A 19,362-nucleotide genomic window follows, 5' to 3' on the forward strand; every position below is an offset into this window, starting at 1 on the left:
TTTTGCAAGGTGACCTGTAGGGGTCCCCTCCATACTGGTTTGTGGAATAAGGGAGCCAATAGGAGGGATGGATATTAGTTTATCTCTTGGTCATGGTAAGCAGTGTGGGGACCAATCCATACAAGATGTAATTACTAAGGATCTATTCAGAGATGCAGAACTTTTCTTGGGATTTAGGTCCCTGGTTATCCCACAATGGCTAGGGCTGCTCCTTAGCTAGGCTCTCATCTCTATTACCCGTTTGCACATAAGGAATGTGCCCTCATTTTAGGAAAAGCATGATTATAAGCATGCAAGTTATGAAATTAACTTTTTGCAAGTAAGCAGTTGAAAGGCTGTTGATGTGTGGACTCTTCTTTCTCCTAAGCTCAAGATGGGAATGTCTCCCGGTAACTAAACTTGGCATGTGTGGGCTGCTGTGGGACTTATTACTTTAAGGACTGTAGTAGGAATGTGGAGACACAGCTGGAGCATAAGTCAAGCTGGACATCTATGAGGAGATCAGCTCATGCAAAGAGGGAAGCCACGGGAGTGGTTTAGTCCCCAGTTACACCCCCCAAGTTCTGGAACAAGTGCATGTCTGCATGATCAGGATATTGTCTGGATAAGAATTATTTAAAGAATATGTGTGCTGATCATGCACCCCAACACGAGGCAGACCACCATCACACAAAACACCTAATATTTACATCAGGTGCTCAACACCTTTACAAATGATGCGTCTCTAAAAAACCCATTAAGAGATGTTGTAGATAGATTCCAGAAGAACTGTGATAGGGTATATGGACATGTAATCAGCCCTCTACAGTCTGATCAGAAAGAAAATCCTGTGTTAACTCCTATGTACAGGCAGGAGGGAGAGAGCACAGCTGACCCATTCTTAGCAACCGATAAAGTCATTGGTTGGTAGGATGGGTGGGGGAAAGGGGGGCACCCTGAACAGCTTTCTGGGTTGGCAACAGGAGTACAGATAGCAGCAGGGAGGAGGAGAGAGCCAGGAGGCGGTGCAGGCTGTGCTCTCTCCCTCCTGCTTGTACACAGGAGTTAACACAGGATCGCTCTCTGATCAGACTGTTAAGGGTTGGGGCAATTTTATATAATTTTGTGGCACTGGTTGAAAAAAAAAAAAAAAGTGTTAAAAGGATGCACGTTTGAAAAGGTGCCCTAAAGCTTCAAAACTTCAAGAGGGGAATCCCCATCCCACTCACTTTTCATTGGTTCAGACTGTTAGAACTTTTCAAGTACTAGTACCCATAAAAAGCCAAATAAAAATTGTGCAAAAGAGTTTGACAGTCAAAAGTGGCCACATGCTGCCCAATTCTGCTACAACTTGATGGATCCATACAACAAATTGAACTGTACCAAGCAGTTCAATTACAGGAAGATTCACAGGAACAAGGCAAGATTTCTGGTTTCCATGGACAACTACCCTACTTTTCTCTAGATTCTTTTGTTCTGTTATACATCACCCCCCTTCACAATGAGCTCTTTCACTGCACATGTGTACATGTCACCCCTACACTGCTCAGTTATTGCTAGTGATACTTCAAACACACACACACATACACGCTGTGGAGAGGACCTAAATTTCCTTTCTGACCAATAACCCATCGGTTAATGGAAGCCCTAGGACCAGCCTTAAAGGGGATCTATTGCAGAAAAAGTTTCTGTGAGAAGCATTCCAAAGAGGTCATCATTCTTTAACTCCGAGCACAACTGTTAGGTCTTTGACTGTAAAACGAAACCAAATCCACATTGTTCTGGGAGATTTTGGTGTCTTTGTACTATGGAGCCAGGAGTCTGAAAATTACAGCTTCCATCTAAAGCTTATCACACAGGTGTTCTGCTTCATGAAGTTTACATTAAAGAGGAAGCCCCCTTAAGTCTGATATTTCAATCATTTGTAGTTGATGGAAAAAGTAAAGCTGAACTCAAGCTATTGCTTTAAAATAGTTAGCATCAGTGGATGTCACGAGCGCTGTATAAAACGGCATGCAACATCAGCTACGTACAGTATGCAGTACAGTATGCAGCACTGTGTTCCAGCAGTGGTACAGCGACTTGCCATCTCATTCTCAGAACAAAATCTAGTTGGAGATGAGCTCAGCACAGGAAGCTTTGTATTTTCTGAGTAAATACAAGGCTTTCTCTGATTGGCAGATGATGTCACAGTGGTCACCTCAGCCAATCAGCCAACTCATTCAGAAAATACAAAGCTTCTTGTGAAAGGCTAAGCATCTCTCAGGCCGACTTGATTTTGTTTCAGAAGCCGGACAGAAAGTTCCCGTCCTGCAGCCGAACACAGCGCTTCCCAATGGATGTATTTGGAGTTTGGCTTTAAATGACAGAAGGCTTTTAGCCAGCTCTTTATACTCACATCAGCAGTAATGTTGGCTTTTTGACATTTTATTTACATCATGGACAATGCAACAGAAGACTGAGACAGCTATTTTGATGCAAGAGAGATTAGAACAATGGCGAAAAACTGGGTTAACTATGCTTCATCTATAAATGAAACTTCGGTGCTGGCATATATATACACACACACTAATTATATATAAAAAAAACAGAGAGGGAGAGAAATAGAAATTATATATATATATATATATATATATATATATATATATATATATATATATATATATATATATATATATATATAGAGAGAGAGATATAGAGATATAGAGAGAGATATAGAGATATAGAGAGAGAGAGAGAGAGAGAGAGAGAGAGAACACAAGATGGTACACTACTATTTCTATGTACATATCTATCAACACTACTGATAAAAGAAAAAAGTGGGAGGAAGAATTTTTAGAAGTTACCAATTTAGCCATCAGAGGTGAATGTGTGCTTGATTTTTCTGTAAAGTTTCACAATCAACAACTGCCAGTGAGAAGTTTCACTTCAAGTCGGCTCTTTCCTCCCCACTCATCAATCCACTAATAGATTCCAGCACTGAAGACGTTCCCTGCTCCAATCACTACTCACCTCCCACCCTACTATGGAGACCTGCCAGCAGGCGATCTTGTCTATGCTTTCCAGCCGTCGTTTCCGTTCATTAATTAAACAGGCAACATTTTTCATGGCTTCATAAGCTTCTTTTATTTTACCGTAATCCCTGCAACACAAACAGACAGACATTAATCTCTGACCAATAGGTGTGCTGCAGTGTGGTAAATGAGATCTGTTATTATACAGGCTGGGTGGTATAAAATACACAGAAAGGACTTGAAATAAAATATCAAAACATGAACTGCTTGCATCTTTATAAATCTGATTATAATTACAATTGACTTTATTCTTTTAGATATAAAATATATGTCAATGATCGATCTATTTAACCATCTCAAACACCGCCAGATTGTAAAAAATGGCAGAGCAGTGGACGCATATTTCTTGATTGTGAATTTTAAATGTCACTTCAGACAACACTATGTTCGAAAATGCCAGTAGATGGAATTGTGATGAGAGTGACTCTGTACCTTGTGATCCCTGCATATCAATCCCAACCATTACATGTGTAAACACTAGCAGAGGTTACAAGCAAACATTTCAGCCCATTCATAATTGAGGAATGGGCTGGATGTTTGTAAACATAGCAGGAAGGGGGATTGGCAGATATAAGGTGGAGTTAGGGGGCCTTAAATTACCATAACCAGTGATTGCAGGATTTCTTTTTTTTTTTTTTTTTAAGGTTTCGTGGTGGGAGGACGTTTGACCTATTTATAACCAAGTAACACAACAATGCTGCATCCAGAAAGTGGGCTTTAAATCTGGGTACCGCATACAGTGGTGTGAAAAAGTGTTTGCCCCCTTCCTCATTTCCTGTTCCTTTGCATGTTTGTCACACTTAAGTGTTTCGGAACATCAAACCAATTTAAACAATAGTCAAGGACAACACAAGTAAACACAAAATGCAATTTGTAAATGAAGGTGTTTATTATTAAAGGTGAAAAAAAATCCAAACCATCATGGCCCTGTGTGAAAAAGTGATTGCCCCCTAAACCTAATAACTGGTTGGGCCACCCTTAGCAGCAACAACTGCAACCAAGCGTTTGTGATAACGTGCAATGAGGCTTTTACAGCGTCCTGGAGGAATTTTTGGCCCACTCATCTTTGCAGAATTGTCCTAATTCAGTTACATTAGAGGGTTTGAGCATGAACGGCCTTTTTAAGGTCATACCACAACATCTCAATAGGATTCAGGTCAGGACTTTGGCTAGGCCACTCCAAAGTCTTCATTTTGATCTCTTGGTAGACCGCAAAATTCATAGTTCCTTTTATCACAGCAAGTCTTCCAGGTCCTGAAGCAGCAAAACAGCCCCAGACCATCACACTACCACCACCATATTTTACTGTTGGTATAATGTTCTTTTTATGAAATGCAGTGTTCCTTCTACGCCAGATATACTTGGACACACACCTTCCAAAGAGTTCCACTTTTGTCTCATCGGTCCACAGAATGTTGTCCCAAAAGTCTTGGGGATCATCAAGATGTGTTGTGGAGAAATTGAGACGAGCTTTGATGTTCTTTTTGCTCAGCAGTGGTTTTCTCCTTGGAACTCTGCCATGCAGGCCATTTTTGCCCAGTCTTTTCCTGATGGTGGAGGCATGAACGCTGACCTTAACTGAGGCAAGTGAGGCCTGCAGTTCCTTGGACGTTGTTGTGGGGTCTTTTGTGACCTCTTGGATGAGTCGTCGCTGCGCTCTTGGGGTAATTTTGGGCCGCCGGCCACTCCTGGGAAGGTTCACCACTGTTCCATATCTTCCCCATTTGTGGATAATGGCTCTCACTGTGGTTCGCTGGATTCCCAAAGCTTTGGAAATGGCTTTATAACCCTTTCCAGACTGATAGATCTCAATTACTTTCTTTCTCAATTGTTCCTGAATTTCATTGGGTCTCGGCATGATGTGTAGCTTTTAAGGATCTTCTGGTGGACCTTACTGTGTCAAGCAGCTCCTATTTAAGTGATGCCTTGATTGTGAACAGGTGTGGCAATAATCAGGCCTGGGTGTGGCTAGAGAAATTGAACTCAGGTGTGGACAACCACAGTTATAGTATGTTTTAACAAGGGGGGCAATCACTTTTTCACACAGGGACATGATGGTTTGGATTTTTTTTCACCTTTAATAATAAACACCTTCATTTACAAATTGCATTTTGTGTTTACTTGTGTTGTCCTTGACTATTGTTTAAATTGGTTTGATGTTCCGAAACACTTAAGTGTGACAAACATGCAAAGAAACAGGAAATGAGGAAGGGGGCAACCACTTTTTCACACCACTGTATATCCATTCTTGTATTTGTGCTGGGAGTGTGCTTGATTGTGCACTCCCAGGACTAAGCCCTTGTACACACGGTTGGACATTCTGACGGAAAATGTGCAATCGGACCGTGTTGTTGGATAATCCGACAGTGTGTGGGCTCCATCGGACTGTTTCCGTCAGAATATCCGACCGACAAACTTTTAGAGCTGGGCTATAAAAAAATTCCGACAACATGATCCGATCAGACTTTGTCCGATCGTTTGTAGAGAATTCCGATCGAACAAAGTGCCACGCATGCTCAGATCAAATTCCTAGACCAAAGCTATTGCCTACTAGCCTGAACATAGTCCCGTTATAACTAAATAACGTCATGTTACGAACGATCGGATTTTCCGACAACTTTGTCCAACCGTGTGTATGCAACACCAGTTTCGGACAAAATCCGACGGATTTGGTTGTCGGAATGTTCAACCGTGTGTACAAGGGCTAAGAGCAGGTTGTTGGGATAGCCTGGGTGTCGACTAACAATCAGGACCCAGGGGAGCTGGATCCCGATCACATGATCGCTGTGATGGCCTCTGATTGGCTATCACAATGAACATTCAAGCTGTAGTAAACCTTTGTTTTTCCTCTGTGAAAAAACACACTTTCCCCGCTAGTGCGGAGAAGACAATACATTGGTGTTAATTTACTAAATCTGGAGAGTGCAAAATCTGGTGCAGCTGTACATGGTAGCCAATCAGCTTCTAACTTCAGCATGTACAATTAAAGTATAACTAAAGCAAAACATTTTTTTTCAGTTTAGAAAAGAGTGGGAGAGAGATTAGGACAATTGTCTGTTTTTATTGCTCTCAGTGCCCCCGCTTAGGAAGAGTCATTCTCTCCATTTGTTCTGTTTACTATTATCATTGAAAGTGAAAGTATAAGAAAATCCCAAATTGTGGGTTTTCCCCAGAAGAGTAAGGCTACTTTCACACTGGGGGGGCCGTTGGTGGTAAAGCACCACTCATTTTAGAGGCGCTTTACCGCTGTTATAGTGGCGCTTTTCGAGAGCTAGCTGCTTTTAACCCCCCGCTAGCGGTCGAGGAAAGGGTTAAAAGTGTCCATGTTGCGGCGCTGCCGAAGCAGGTTTTGCATGCACTGCCCCAGTGTGAAAGGGGTCCTAAGGAATTCCTATCATTTGCAGGGATTTCCTCTCACTTCCTGTTTTGCCTATAGGACAGAAAGTGAAGGGAAATCTCCCTAAATGGGCTCAGATGGCAAAAAATAAACTGATAGGGGCAATGACCCTTTCCTTACTCTATTCAAAATGAAAAAGTTTTGCCTAAAATTCTACTTTAAGCTAAAGCCATACTTCTCTTTTAAATAACCTCTGTGGCTTTTAAGTTCAGCTTTAATATTAGTGTGTCATCAAGCCCATTCTGCATATTTATTTTCTGTGGTCTTAAGCAATGCAGAGAAAACTCCATCCCTAATTAAAAAAATCGGTTAGCAAAATGAATACAAACACATTCTACTGAGGGCGATTATATAAATGTCATGCACATTTCATCACGGCGACCAGATCATTGTTCCATTTTCAAATTGTAACTATGCATCTGATTATAATAATAGGAATGACTGGGTTTCTCCTCCTCTGAATGTCTTCCTGCAAAGCACATTCTTTAAGTTTAGGGTCAGGAACACTGTACCCTCTCCCTGCATTGAAAGAATTCTCTATTTTACAGCCATCACACTGGCTGATCCTATCCACTGTTCCCCCATCAAGCTCCAAATTTCTCCAACACTACCCCCATTGTGTGAGCGAGAGGAAAATCCATTAACTCTGATGGAGGGAAGTCCGCGGTCACACGATACACCGAGCACCACGGGCTGATAAGAGGGAGAGAAATTAAGAATATGTTGTGGAATTAAGAGAACAATGAGAATGAAAGACATCAAAACAACGTTGGAAGCCAAGCTAGATGAATGTCTCGATTCAAGGGTGAACATTGACAGCTTGTACTTGGGGATGAGAAATGGCTTGGGCATGTGAGAGGCACAACAAAGCCAGTCTATTGGGCTGCAGATGTTTTGCTCTGCAATTCAAATGAATCTTTATGGGGGGCAATGAAAATGTGCAAAGTGGAATATTCTATTGCTGCCTGTCTCCAGTCCTCTTGCCAAATCATGTCATAACCTGTCACAACAGCACTGTCCATACAGATGTTTTCTACTGAGCAGAAATTCAACATGAGGCCAGCCAGCAAGCTAGATTTTTTTTTTTTGTTTCTGCAGAGACACCAATTGTTTCTAATCACTGTTCACACATACCAAGCATCATCTGAGATGACAGCAGTGCTGAGCAAAAAGTCAATGAGTGATGACTAGGGATGAGCTCAGGCGTGTTTGCATGGAACACGTGCAGAGCCCGCCAGGAAGTCGGCGCAGCGCTGCGCTAATCACAGGCAGTGAGACATTGCTACCAAGGACATGGCTGCAGAGTTCTGGGAATTGATTCACTGCCTGTGATAAGCGCAGCGCTGTGCCAACTTCCTGGCGGACTCTGCATGTGTTCCATGCAAACACGCCTGAGCTCATCCCTAGTGACGACAACCATGTCTATCGGAGAGAATTACTCTCTCGGAAGTATATAACTATATACTAGGCTCAGAAGCACCAAGCACACAAAAAAACTGAACCTGTGCTTTCTTCATGCAGGGAAAAGCAATCGTTTCACTTAAATGCAGAACTTCCCAGCAGTATATACTTACCTTCCTTTCGCTCCTCCACCACTTTGTTCAGCTGCCAAGAGCATAGTAAATCCTATAACTTCCACCTAGAGGTACTCGCCTATCTTTCTCTGGCAGAAATGACCTCCTCCAGTGTTAACATTGTGTGGCTTAAAGTGTTACTAAACCCAGGACTCTGCATTCACTATATCTGGTCTCCCACAGTACACAGAACATGGAAATGTAATTATTTTAAATATAAACCGCTAAATACCTTCTCATCAGCAGTATAAAGCAGTCTCGTGACTTCTATCAGTGTATGGTTAAAGAGTTTTAATTCTCTCCTGATTGTCCTATGAGGCTGCAGGACCCCTGACCCTCTGTATGGACAGTGCTGATTGGCCCCTTTGCTGATCACATGCACTCTCCCAAGAAAAGAGAAAACACTAACAATACACACCAAACTGAGCATTTGCAGAGTGCCCCCAAGGCTCTGTTCCACAGTCCCCAATCTAGTTGCTGATAGAAGGAGGGGAGAATCATAGAAGACTGGGTCAAACAGTTTTTTTTACACAATACAGAGGATTAACCCCTTAGGTCTCACAGTGCGTATCACAAGCATGCTTTACTGCATATACAGGCTGATTTTATGGTTGTGGGTTTAGTAACACTTTAAGATCTTTACCAGCTCCATAACCATAGAATCTCTAGTATGTGAGCAGACTTAAAGCTGGCTCTGAAAAAGTTTTGGGCCACAGAACAAACACTAGGGGAGGCTGGAGATTCTAGGTTAGATTGTGGGGCTAGAGAAGGTGGGGTTTAGAAGTGCAATTATATTATCCTTATGCATAAAGGACGTTTTGCAAACTCTCCTAGAAGTATTTCCCCCTGCCAGCAGCGTTTTGGCAGAAAAAAAGTTAGACTCCCATAACGGTGTCTAAAGCTTTTAGGCGCATTTACAGGTGCCAAGAGCTTGGGTGTTTATTTCATTGGCCAGAATAACTTATTCTGGATGTTGAAATTAATAAACACTCAAGTGCTAAACACGTCTAGCGTTTAGAAGCATTTGGATGCATTTAGCAGTGTCAAGCATTTTTTTCTGCCAAAACTCTGCTGCTCCTGGACACAATGGCAGTGTTTTTTTTCCTGCCTCTAAAAGCTCCTGCCAATAAACACTGCTAAAAGCCTGCGTGAGCATGGACACATAGGCCAACATGCAGGGGAATTTAGAGGCAGGAAAACCAAAACGCCTGATGCCCCTTGAAACAGCTGTAAAAACGTCCTCTGTGCACGAGGCCTCAAGTGTAGGAAATGGCACAAACTGTGCAATACGGATTAGAACATTAGCTATAATTTAATAATACAGGGTTTTTAAGGCTCCGAACACATCTCCACGTTCTGATTCGTGAGCGGAACTGCACTGATTCAAAATAGCGGCAAATTGCGGGACGCCCGTGCGTTCCCTGTGACTTCCAATGGCACCTTAATCATGGCGCAATTTGGGGGGGCGACAATCACGGTAAAATCATGCAAACAGAATCACGGGATGCCTGTCGCCCAAAAGAAGTTCTTGTAATTTTTTGGCCACAGGTGTGCCATGATTCTGTTTATGCGATTTTACTGTGATTGTTGCCCATTGAATCATAGTAAAATCGCACCGTGATTGGGATGCCATTGAAAGTCACAGGGAACGCATGGGTGTCCACGATTAGCTGCCATTACAAAACGCGGGCGAAATCAAGGCAATTCTGCCTGCGATTCAAAATGTGGAGATGTGATCAGAGCATGATAAAAAGGTCATTTAGAAAAAAGTAGGCTGCAAGCAGCAGGTGGCATTCATCTGTTATCTTTGTTTGCAAGACTAGTCTCACTGGCTGTTTACAGAGTTAAATAGCTTATGCTTTATTCAAGCAAAGTTGAATAGGCAGTGTCTTATCCCTTTTCCTGATTGTGATGTACAGATGGCTTTATACGATGTCTAAGAAAAAAACTGCTTGAATTATGCCATGCCATTAGAAACAACATAATGCTCTGAGAATCCTGTCATGGGTGTAACTTGTATTAAGTTTTTTTTGAAGTAGTAGGATATTATATAAATAGTACAGTATATTATAGATTGTATACAAAGAGTATGGTTTATAATAAATTGTATAACATAGAATAGAGATGTTGAGAGTAGTAATAATAAGGAAAAGACTTTGATACAAGCCTGAATGTACAAAAACATAAAACATCAGTGCAAACCATTTTTCATGAAAAAAAAAAAAGAGCACTATTAGTATTTTTTTTTTTTGTACCCTTAAAGTTATGTTTAGACCCACCAATCCCATACATTAAGTGGCCCTGGCACTGTGCCATGGCCTCTTTCCACTGCAATAATAGTGCATGAATTTAGGATTTACTTTTCTGGTTTGATTAAGCAAGTAATAAGTGCCCACCTGTGATCTTGTGTTGTGTATTTCAATAGCTCGGCTAGCTGCAATGGGTACTTGCAGATCTTCTGGACTGGAGTCAGCAGGAAACCGTCAATAGCTATATCGATCATTTGCTGTAACAGACGACAGGCCTCGAAAAAGTGTCTGTACTTGCTCTGCTTCATCAGATTGGAGAGCTCCAGACAGGCACTGGGATGATTGTTACAATACTCAGAGTAGACCGAAAACCCATCTTGCTGCAAATGAAAAGAAGCACAGTAGTTAGCCTTGTGTCATTACAGCAGTGTGGTTGTCTTTCCTTTATTTCACTTTTCCTGTTCAAGAACATGTTTATCCCCTTGTAGGCTTATTAGGTCCACTAAACCCTAAAGGCCAGGTTCACCTTTTTTTTTCTCTAAATTTCAGCTCCCCTATGTACCAATATAGCATTAATGTACTAATTTTGCAAAAATAAAAAAACTTTCCATCAATTCTACACAGGCTTACTTCACGCTTTTCATAGCTGTTTAAAAACACGTCTCGATTACTTCTGCCTTACTTCCTGGACAGACTTTAGGTCATGACACAGGAAGAAGTTGACCAGCTGATCTCATTAGCACACACCCTGCATCATCTACCTTCAGCTGGTCAACTCCTTCCTGTGTCATAACCTAAAGACTGTCCAGGAAGTAAGGCAGAAGTAATCGAGCAGTGTTTTTAAACAGCTATGAAGAGAGTGAGGTAAGCCTGTGTACAATGAAAAGCTTTGATATTTTTGCAATAAGTACATTAACCACTTCAGCCCCGGAAGAATTGACCCCCCTTCCTGACCAAAGCAATTTTTGCGATTCGGCACTGCGTCGCTTTAACAATTGCACGGTCGTGTGACGTGGCTCCAAACAAAATTGACCTCCTCTTTTTCCCAAAAATAGAGCTTTCTTTTGGTGGTATTTGATCACCTCAGCGTTTTTTTTTTTTTTTTTTTTGTGCTATAGACAAAAAAAAGAGCGACAATCTTGAAAAAAAAAAAAAAAAAAAAAAAAAAAAAAAGAAGAAAAAAAAACGCATTTTATATTACTTTTAGCTATAATAAATATCCCCCAAAAATATATAAAAAAAAAAATTTTTTTCCCTCACTTTAGGCCGATACGTATTCTTCTACATATTTTTGGTAACAAAAAAAATTGCAATAAGCGTTTATTGATTGGTTTGCCCAAAAGTTATAGCATCCACAAAATAGGGGATAGTTTTATGGCATATTAAAGCGGAGGTCCACCCTAAAGTGCACCTCCGCTCATCGGAACCCTCCCCCCCTCCGGCGCCACAATTGGCACCTTTCAGGGGGGAGGGGGGTGCAGATACCTGTACAGTACAGGTATTCTGCACCCACTTCCGGGATAGCTCTCTGCGGAAAGGGGCGTAGATTACGCCCCTTTCCGCAAGTGCCCGCCCCTTTCCGCAAGTGCCCCGCTGCCTGCTGGGAAACACACAGATCCCAGAGGCAGCGGGGACCGTCCTTATTGCGCAGCGCGATTCGCACATGCGCAGTAGGGAACCGAGAAATGAAGCCGAAAGGCTCCATTTCCTGATTCCCATACCCAAGATGGCGGCGGCAGCACCTTACAGACGATCTAGAGATCGGCTTCGGGTGCCGACATCGCGGGCGCGCTGGACAGGTAAGTGTCACTATTTTAAAAGTCAGCAGCTGCAGTATTTGTAGCTGCTGGCTTTTAAAAAAAAAAAAATATATATATAAAAACGCGGAGTCCCGGTGGACTCCCGCTTTAATATTTTTTTTTTACTAGTAATAGCGGCGATCAGCGTTTTATATTGGGACAGCGACATTACTGCGGACACAATTTTGACACATTTTTGGGACCACTGGCATTAATACAGCAATCAATGCTATAAAATTGCATTGATTACTGTAAAAATGTCACTGGCAGAAGGGGTTAAGCACTAGGGGGTGGGGAGGGTTTAAGTTTGTCCTGGGCAGTGATTCTGTCTGGGGGATGGGCTAGCAGTGACATGACACTGATCGCTGCTCCTGATGACAGGGAGCAGACGATCAGTGTCCTGTCACTAGGCAGAATGGGGAGATGCTGTTTACATCGGCATCTCCCCTTGCTTCAGCCCCATGACACGATTGCAAGTATTTCAGCAGCGATAGAGTCTGTGGGTCCTGCGGGTACGGTCACGGAGCTCGCAGCAGTTGTATGCGTGCGGTGGGAAATTCAAAGTAACGTACGGGTACATTACTTTGCCCAGCCATGCCATTCTGCCAACGTATATGTGCCGACAGTGGTCAGCAAATGGTTAATGCTATAGTGGTACATAGGGAAGCTAGAATTATAAAAAAAAAAAAAAAAAAGGTGAACTTAGCCTTTAATACAATGCACTCCATTTATAAAAAAATATCTAATAGGCTGCTTAAATTAGTTAAATTAGTCAAAGCGGTGTGTATAAGATGTGAAGGATACGTCACTCCAAACGCTCACCAGGGCCCTGTTGCAGTTGCTTGCATGCCCAAATTTAGAAGTAGCAGCACCAGCAACCTGGTTTTTGCCATCTATGTCCTGTAATTCAGGTGCAGATCAGCCTCCAGCAATTGAAACCAATAGCCAACTTACCCATATGAAGTTATAATTGTCTAGTAATGTCTAATACAAACCCCAAGAGGGTATGAAGTCAAGATGCAGGACCTCAAATCTGGGGACCTGTTGCAACCTAGCCAATGTAAATGTGACCTCATGAAACCACTCTGGCCCAAGCAAGGTATATATGAATAGGGCTTTACACAAACTCACATTTTCAAGGAAGCAAGCACCAATTTCACTCAGATGAGGTTCCTCTTTGTTGTACTGTTTTTCTAGATTCTTGTAGAATGCCTTCTGAAACTTGTAGACTTCTTCAATGTTACCAAAAATAGTCTTGAGCTGTGCTTCGGTAAACATGCTGGTGTGCTTTCGACACTGCTTGATGTAGCCCTGCGATGAAGGAGGAAAAGGTTTGGTGAAATTTTGGCCTGCCATATGCTACCTATGGCACTCTGACTCCATTAAGGCCATGTGGAACAAGGTGAACCTTGAAGCTACTCAGCATCCATAGAGTTGTAGACCAGTTCTTACCTTGTGTGGGCTCTGTTGCCAAAGTCTAGATAAGGGCTATATACAGTAGAATTAAAATAGTTCCTGGTTTAAAGCTGAACTTCAGCCATAAGAAATAAATGACACAATTTAATGTATCGCTGTATTACTTGATATATTATTTTTTTATTTTATTTAATGCAAGCAGTGTTAGAACCTGAATTAGCTATGGTATCAGATTCTTGCAGTCTCTGCACAGTAAAGTGCAGACTAAGAGGAGACAGTCAGCTATTTCAGAGTTCTTATGGGCCAAGAAGGGGCATGAGGATAAGAAAAGTGAGCGAGATGAGCGTCACAATCTGCCGCTTCGCCCATCACTGTTCAGTCACAGGAAAGGGACAAGATCTGTAAATGTTACTTAACTACAACAGAGCAAAATCAGGTCATCTTCTCTGTAAACAAGGCTGGGCGATGGGTCAGATCTGTGCAAACTCAGGACTGGGTAGACAGATAAAAATATTTTGGAAGTTAGAATATATCCTTGTGTATTTAGCGATTTGCCTGGAACTCAGCTTTAAACACTATGAGAAAAGCCACCTGTTTTTGACCATATCAGAAGATTCAAATACTTGTCAATAGTTGAAAACCATAAAAATGAAGGAGCCAAAAAGTAATAAAATTACTAAAATCTGGCTAATTAACACAGATGGAAAAAGATTTGCAGAGCTAAGCTGTCTGGAAATCACACATCAAAGCAAAGCAATTAGTAGACCCAAAGAGAAGGGCGGCTGTATTTACAAATCTTGACTTTACTTGAAAGAACCAAAGCTGGCCCATCTGTCCGTCACAATCCTCCTAATTCTTCCCGTAAGGCCTCCTATCACAATAATGGACCAATGGGAAAGCACAGGTGGAGCCAAGCACACATTTTAAAAGGCAAGGCCATAATCTGTATATAATTTACCTTTGGATCTACGGATTGTTTTAACATGGGGTTTTATCAAAGTTCATCTTATGCGGTGTTGGACTTCCCCGAGTTTGTGATAGGAGGGACGTGGATTAGTCAAGTGTACATTTAAACGTATGTGCATTTAACTTCACTAAATTCTCCGAAAGCATTCTTCTTCCTTCTGCCAATTTTAAACAAATAGCTTGTCTCACTGCAAACATTTCCCTGTGGATTGATGCCTTCCAGCTTGCACAATTATGTGAATGAATGCATGGTATCAGATTCATCAGTTGGCAGTACTGCAGATAGCATTTAAAGATGAACTTAAAGACAGTCAATTTATACATCACTCTACACAGATCAGCCATAATGTTATGACCACCCACCTAATATTGATTAGATCCCCCTTTTTCTGCGAAAACAATCCCCTTATGCCGCTAAAACACTCCTGACCTCTTGAGGCATGGATGCCACTAGATCTCTGTAGGTATGCTGTGGTAACTGACACCTTGCCATCAGTAGAAGATTCTTTAAAGTGTTACTAAACCCACAAAAGTAAAATCTGACTGTATATGCAGCAACCTATGCAGGAACCTAAGGGGTTAATCATCTGCATTGTGTAAAAAGGCTCTTTGATCCTGTATGCATAGATCCTTCCCTCCTGCAATGTCTATCTGGGGAAAGACCGCTAACACACAGGCAATAGCCAACCTGTACATGTTCATTTGTGTCTTTTTTGCTGGAGAGAACATTTACTTGTTCTCAGAGATAGCCAGGTCACATGATATTGGCATCACACATGTGGGCGTGTATACAGATGGCAGTGGAAACCTTCACCTTCCTGAACTCTCAGCACTGGAGAAACTCTGCAGTTTATCACTGACTGTGGCATACAGATCAGCCAAAAGGGTATATAATGGCAGTATTTTACTGTAAAAAATGTATAAGCTGTGTGCACGGTGGGGTGAGGCAGATGAACAACTTTCATATTATTGGGTTTAGTAACACTTTAAGTCCTGAAAATTGAGAGGTAGAGCCTCTCAATTTGAGTTATGGAGGCCTAGGCGATTCCAGCAGAAGTGGGATCAGGTACCTGAGAAAAACGTAGTACCCCCCCCCCCCCCCCCCGCCAGAAAAGGAGGAGGACATAAGGCAGAACGTTCCCTTTAGAGTGAAGCTCCACTTTAATAACAAACAAAACTATTTGTAACAAGTAACTTAAAATCTGTTATAGGTCAATATAATTAAGGAGACTTTAACATACCTCGCAGATGTCTTTCAAATGTTTGATGTAGACCCGCTCAGTGTTCATTATCTCACGGATGACATTTGCCCTCATTTGGTCCTTGTTCTCAGGACTCTTGAGGCGAAATTTGCCAACATCACTGTAATGTTCTTCATCATGTAGACTGCCTGAGTTTTCAGAAACCTCTTCTTGATTTACTCGCAGCTAGAATAACACACAAAATATTTTACCAGTGATAATTCGTCTACAAGCAAGTATTTTGTTGTAGATAAAGACTGAAAAAAAAATATGATTTTTAAAAACTGTTTTTTTTTTCCCAGATGAAGAAGGAACAGTGTATATTAATTATGTATTCTCTTTAAGACAAAAAAAATAAGCTTTTATGACTTCCTTTACATGTGTATCCCTATTTACAGCCAGTTTACAAGCTCTGTAGCTCAAGGTGAAATTTACAAACAAAAGTGGTCGACTCATTATTTACTGAATGGCTCAATACAAAAAGTTTTGGTGAGACAAAAACTCAAGGCAGACAGTTACTGCTGAGCCGACTCTTTAATCCATTTTTTTTTTTTTTTTTTTTTTACACAAACATATTAAATATACAAAACAATTGAAAAATTAAGTTCAAAACAGTTATACTTTTCTTATACATGGTTTAAATCATCCAGCTTATTTTGGTATGTCTAAAGTTATACCCATCTTGTGAGTGGGTCTAAGCAGGACTATTTCTTTCATATTATAAAGAATGCCGAAAGAGGAATGCAGCTCTATATTGATGAGAGCCCATAAATGATACAGCCCACCAAGGACTAAGCTTCAAAATATAATATTTTGTATTGGACAGAGTAGAGAAGGTTTAGAACCCCGTCAGGTATTTATTGTAATCTAGAGACCTGATCACGGATTCACAGCAACTGAAGGGAATCTCCCCAAAAGAGAGACAGAGAAAGACCATAATATAAACCTAAAGGATTCTCTACCCTAACCAAGTGTGTGTGTGTGTGTGTGTGTGTGTGTGTGTATGTGTGTATGTGTGTATGTGTGTATGTGTGTGTGTGTGTGTGTGTGTGTATGTGTGTGTGTGTGTATGTGTGTATGTATGTATGTATGTATGTATGTATGTATGTATGTATGTATGTATGTATGTATGTATGTATGTATATATATATATATATATATATATATATATATATATATATATATATATATATATATATATATATATATATATATATATATATATATATATATATATTTTTTTTTTTTTTTTTTAAACTGTACTACAAAGGCCTAAATCTCAAACCTATCTATAATCTGGGCTTGCTGGTTCTTGATATTCCTCAAAAACTGCCACTCCACAAGCCATTAGACAAAATAAAATCAATACGTACAGTACACCCAGGTACAAGATGTTTTGCTGGTAGCTCAGTGGTTACCCTTTTGCCTAGCTGGTTCGAATCCCAACCACGACACTACCTGCCTGGAATTTGCATGTTCTTCCTGTGCCTATGTGGGTTTCCTCCGGGTACACCCGTTTCCTCCCACACTCCAAAGACAAGCTGGAAGGTTAATTGGGTCGTGTCTAAATTGTCCCTAGTATGTGGATGTATGAATGTGAGTTAGGGAACCTTAGATTATAAGCTCCTTGAGGGCAGGGACTGCTTTGAATGTAAAGCGCTGCATAAATTGACGGTGCTATACAAGTACCTGAAATAAATAAATAAAAATAATACACAAGACTTACCCTGACAAAACTTGCTGGAAACCAAGCTTCTGTGTCTCGAATTCGACCCCACCACCAGTCCTTATTCGAGGCCTCAAGGACCCGTATAACATCTCCTGCTTTAAAGGCCAGCTCTTGATCATCCATAGTCACATGGTCCCATAATGCCTCTGCATATACTGCACTGCCATCGCTTATCAACTGAAAACAAACAATAAAAGTAAAAAAATCTGAAAACACCAAAAACTATGCAAAAACAAATGTCGCAATTTGTATTAAGAAATTTTATTTTGACACCTCAATTACAAATGGCTTCACAGTAGTTGCTTTTACATTATGCATTTTGTCTTATTAAAGTGTAACTTTATTTTAAGAAAAAAAAAAAAGGAAGTTGGCACAATTCTTTATATAGTTTAGCCTGCTTCTGTAGCAGCTTACACATAGATTCTATCACTTACTACATCAAGGGTGTTTAGCGTTGCAATAAAAGAAAAACTGCTGGGAATAGCAGGAAACCAACTGCATGAGGTGGAAGAAACATTTGTCTAGGGAGCTTCTTCTAAATGAACCATCAAGGCTAGTAGAGCTGTCATTAAAGAGTCACTAAAGGGACATTTCATTTTTCTTTTAGTTTTGGATAGAGATTAGAACTCGTCAGGTTTTATTACTGTCTGTGCTCCTTCCCCCATCCCGTTTATTGTGATCATTGAAAGTAAAAGAAAATCCCATATTTTTGGAGGATGTAAGAACAGGAATAGAAGAGAAATCTTCCAATGGGGACACTAGTTCTGGTAACCCTAGTGGCCCCCCTGGAATTCTCTCACGTTAGAGGGATCTCCTCTGACTCTTGTTTTGGCTTGGCAACAGGAAGTAAAAGGGAAATCTCCCAAATCCTGGTTATATACCACCCTTACACTATCCAAAAAGAAAATAAGTTTTGCCTTTATAGTCACTTTAAAGAAGGAGAAAATAAACGTAATGGAAATCTGGAGCTCATGAAACGTATGTATATGCATATTCTTAACAAGCAGTAAATGAGCAGCAGAAAACAAGCCTTCACTAACCTCTGTAGCTGCAGGCAGTGTAGAGTAATTTGTTCTTAAATGGCTTGGCAGCCTTTCAAACTCTTAATCTTCAATGTAAACCCAAAGCAGGTACACAGAAAGAGGTGAGAACAGAGTGTGGAAACTAGCCTTGAATGACTTTACTATGTCTCTTTTGAACTTTGAGAATTAAAGCGGAGTTCCAACCTAAAGTGGACCTTCCGCTCATTGGAACCCTCCCACCTCCGGCGCCACAATTGGCACCTTTCAGGGGGAGGGGGGTGCAGGTACCTGTACAGTACAGGTATCTGCACCCACTTCCGGCGTAGATTCTGCAGAAGGTATGCCCCTTTCCGCAGAATATACGCCCCTTTCCGAAGGTCCCCCGCTGCCTGCTGGGAAACACGCGGATCCCAGAGACAGCGGGGACCATCCTTATTGCGCAGCGCGACTCGCGCATGCGCAGTAGGGAACTGAGAAATGAAGCCGAAAGGCTCCACTTCATGATTCCCATACCCAAGATGGCGGCGGCAGCACCCGAGAGACGATCAAGATATCGGCTTCGGGTGACGACATCGCCTGGCGCGCTGGGCCGGTAAGTGTCATTATTTTAGTCAGCAGCTGCAGTATTTGTAGCTGCTGGCTTTTTAAAAAAAAAAAAACAACGGCAGACTCCCGCTTTAATTCCTCCATAATGTCTACAGATATAGAGGTCAGCGAGGGCCCATTTTAAGCTCATTTACTGTTCAACCTTCTTGAATTTCCTGCATGTTGACAACACGGCTAGCAGGAGAAGTGCCATTGTGAAGCAAAGACTTTCTTCCCATGACCGATCAGCCTCACTGCAATGAGATCTCCATGTGCAATACGGACCAATAGTGAGATGTCTATCATTCCCCAATCCTTTCAGAAGACCTCT

At 41.4% G+C, this 19,362-nt stretch overlaps 1 protein-coding gene across 5 annotated transcripts in view; it reads right to left on the reverse strand.

The window, feature by feature from the left end:
* The window catches only part of SPATA13 (spermatogenesis associated 13), a 116,391-nt gene that overhangs the window by 22,843 nt on the left and 74,186 nt on the right, over positions 1-19,362 (reverse strand). For all 5 annotated transcript variants that reach the window (XM_077484035.1, XM_077484034.1, XM_077484037.1 and 2 more), the window contains 5 exons: positions 17,422-17,601; positions 15,696-15,881; positions 13,204-13,383; positions 10,421-10,653; positions 2,992-3,121 (listed from right to left, as the gene is read on the reverse strand). In XM_077484035.1, coding sequence (XP_077340161.1) covers positions 2,992-3,121; positions 10,421-10,653; positions 13,204-13,383; positions 15,696-15,881; positions 17,422-17,601 — 909 coding nt within the window. The remainder of the gene's footprint in view (positions 1-2,991; positions 3,122-10,420; positions 10,654-13,203; positions 13,384-15,695; positions 15,882-17,421; positions 17,602-19,362) is intronic.

The sequence above is a fragment of the Lithobates pipiens genome, unplaced genomic scaffold (genome assembly GCF_037356315.1).
Source record: "Lithobates pipiens isolate NorthernLeopardFrog02 unplaced genomic scaffold, aLitPip1_a1.2 Scaffold_16, whole genome shotgun sequence".
Lineage (NCBI taxonomy): Eukaryota > Metazoa > Chordata > Amphibia > Anura > Ranidae > Lithobates > Lithobates pipiens.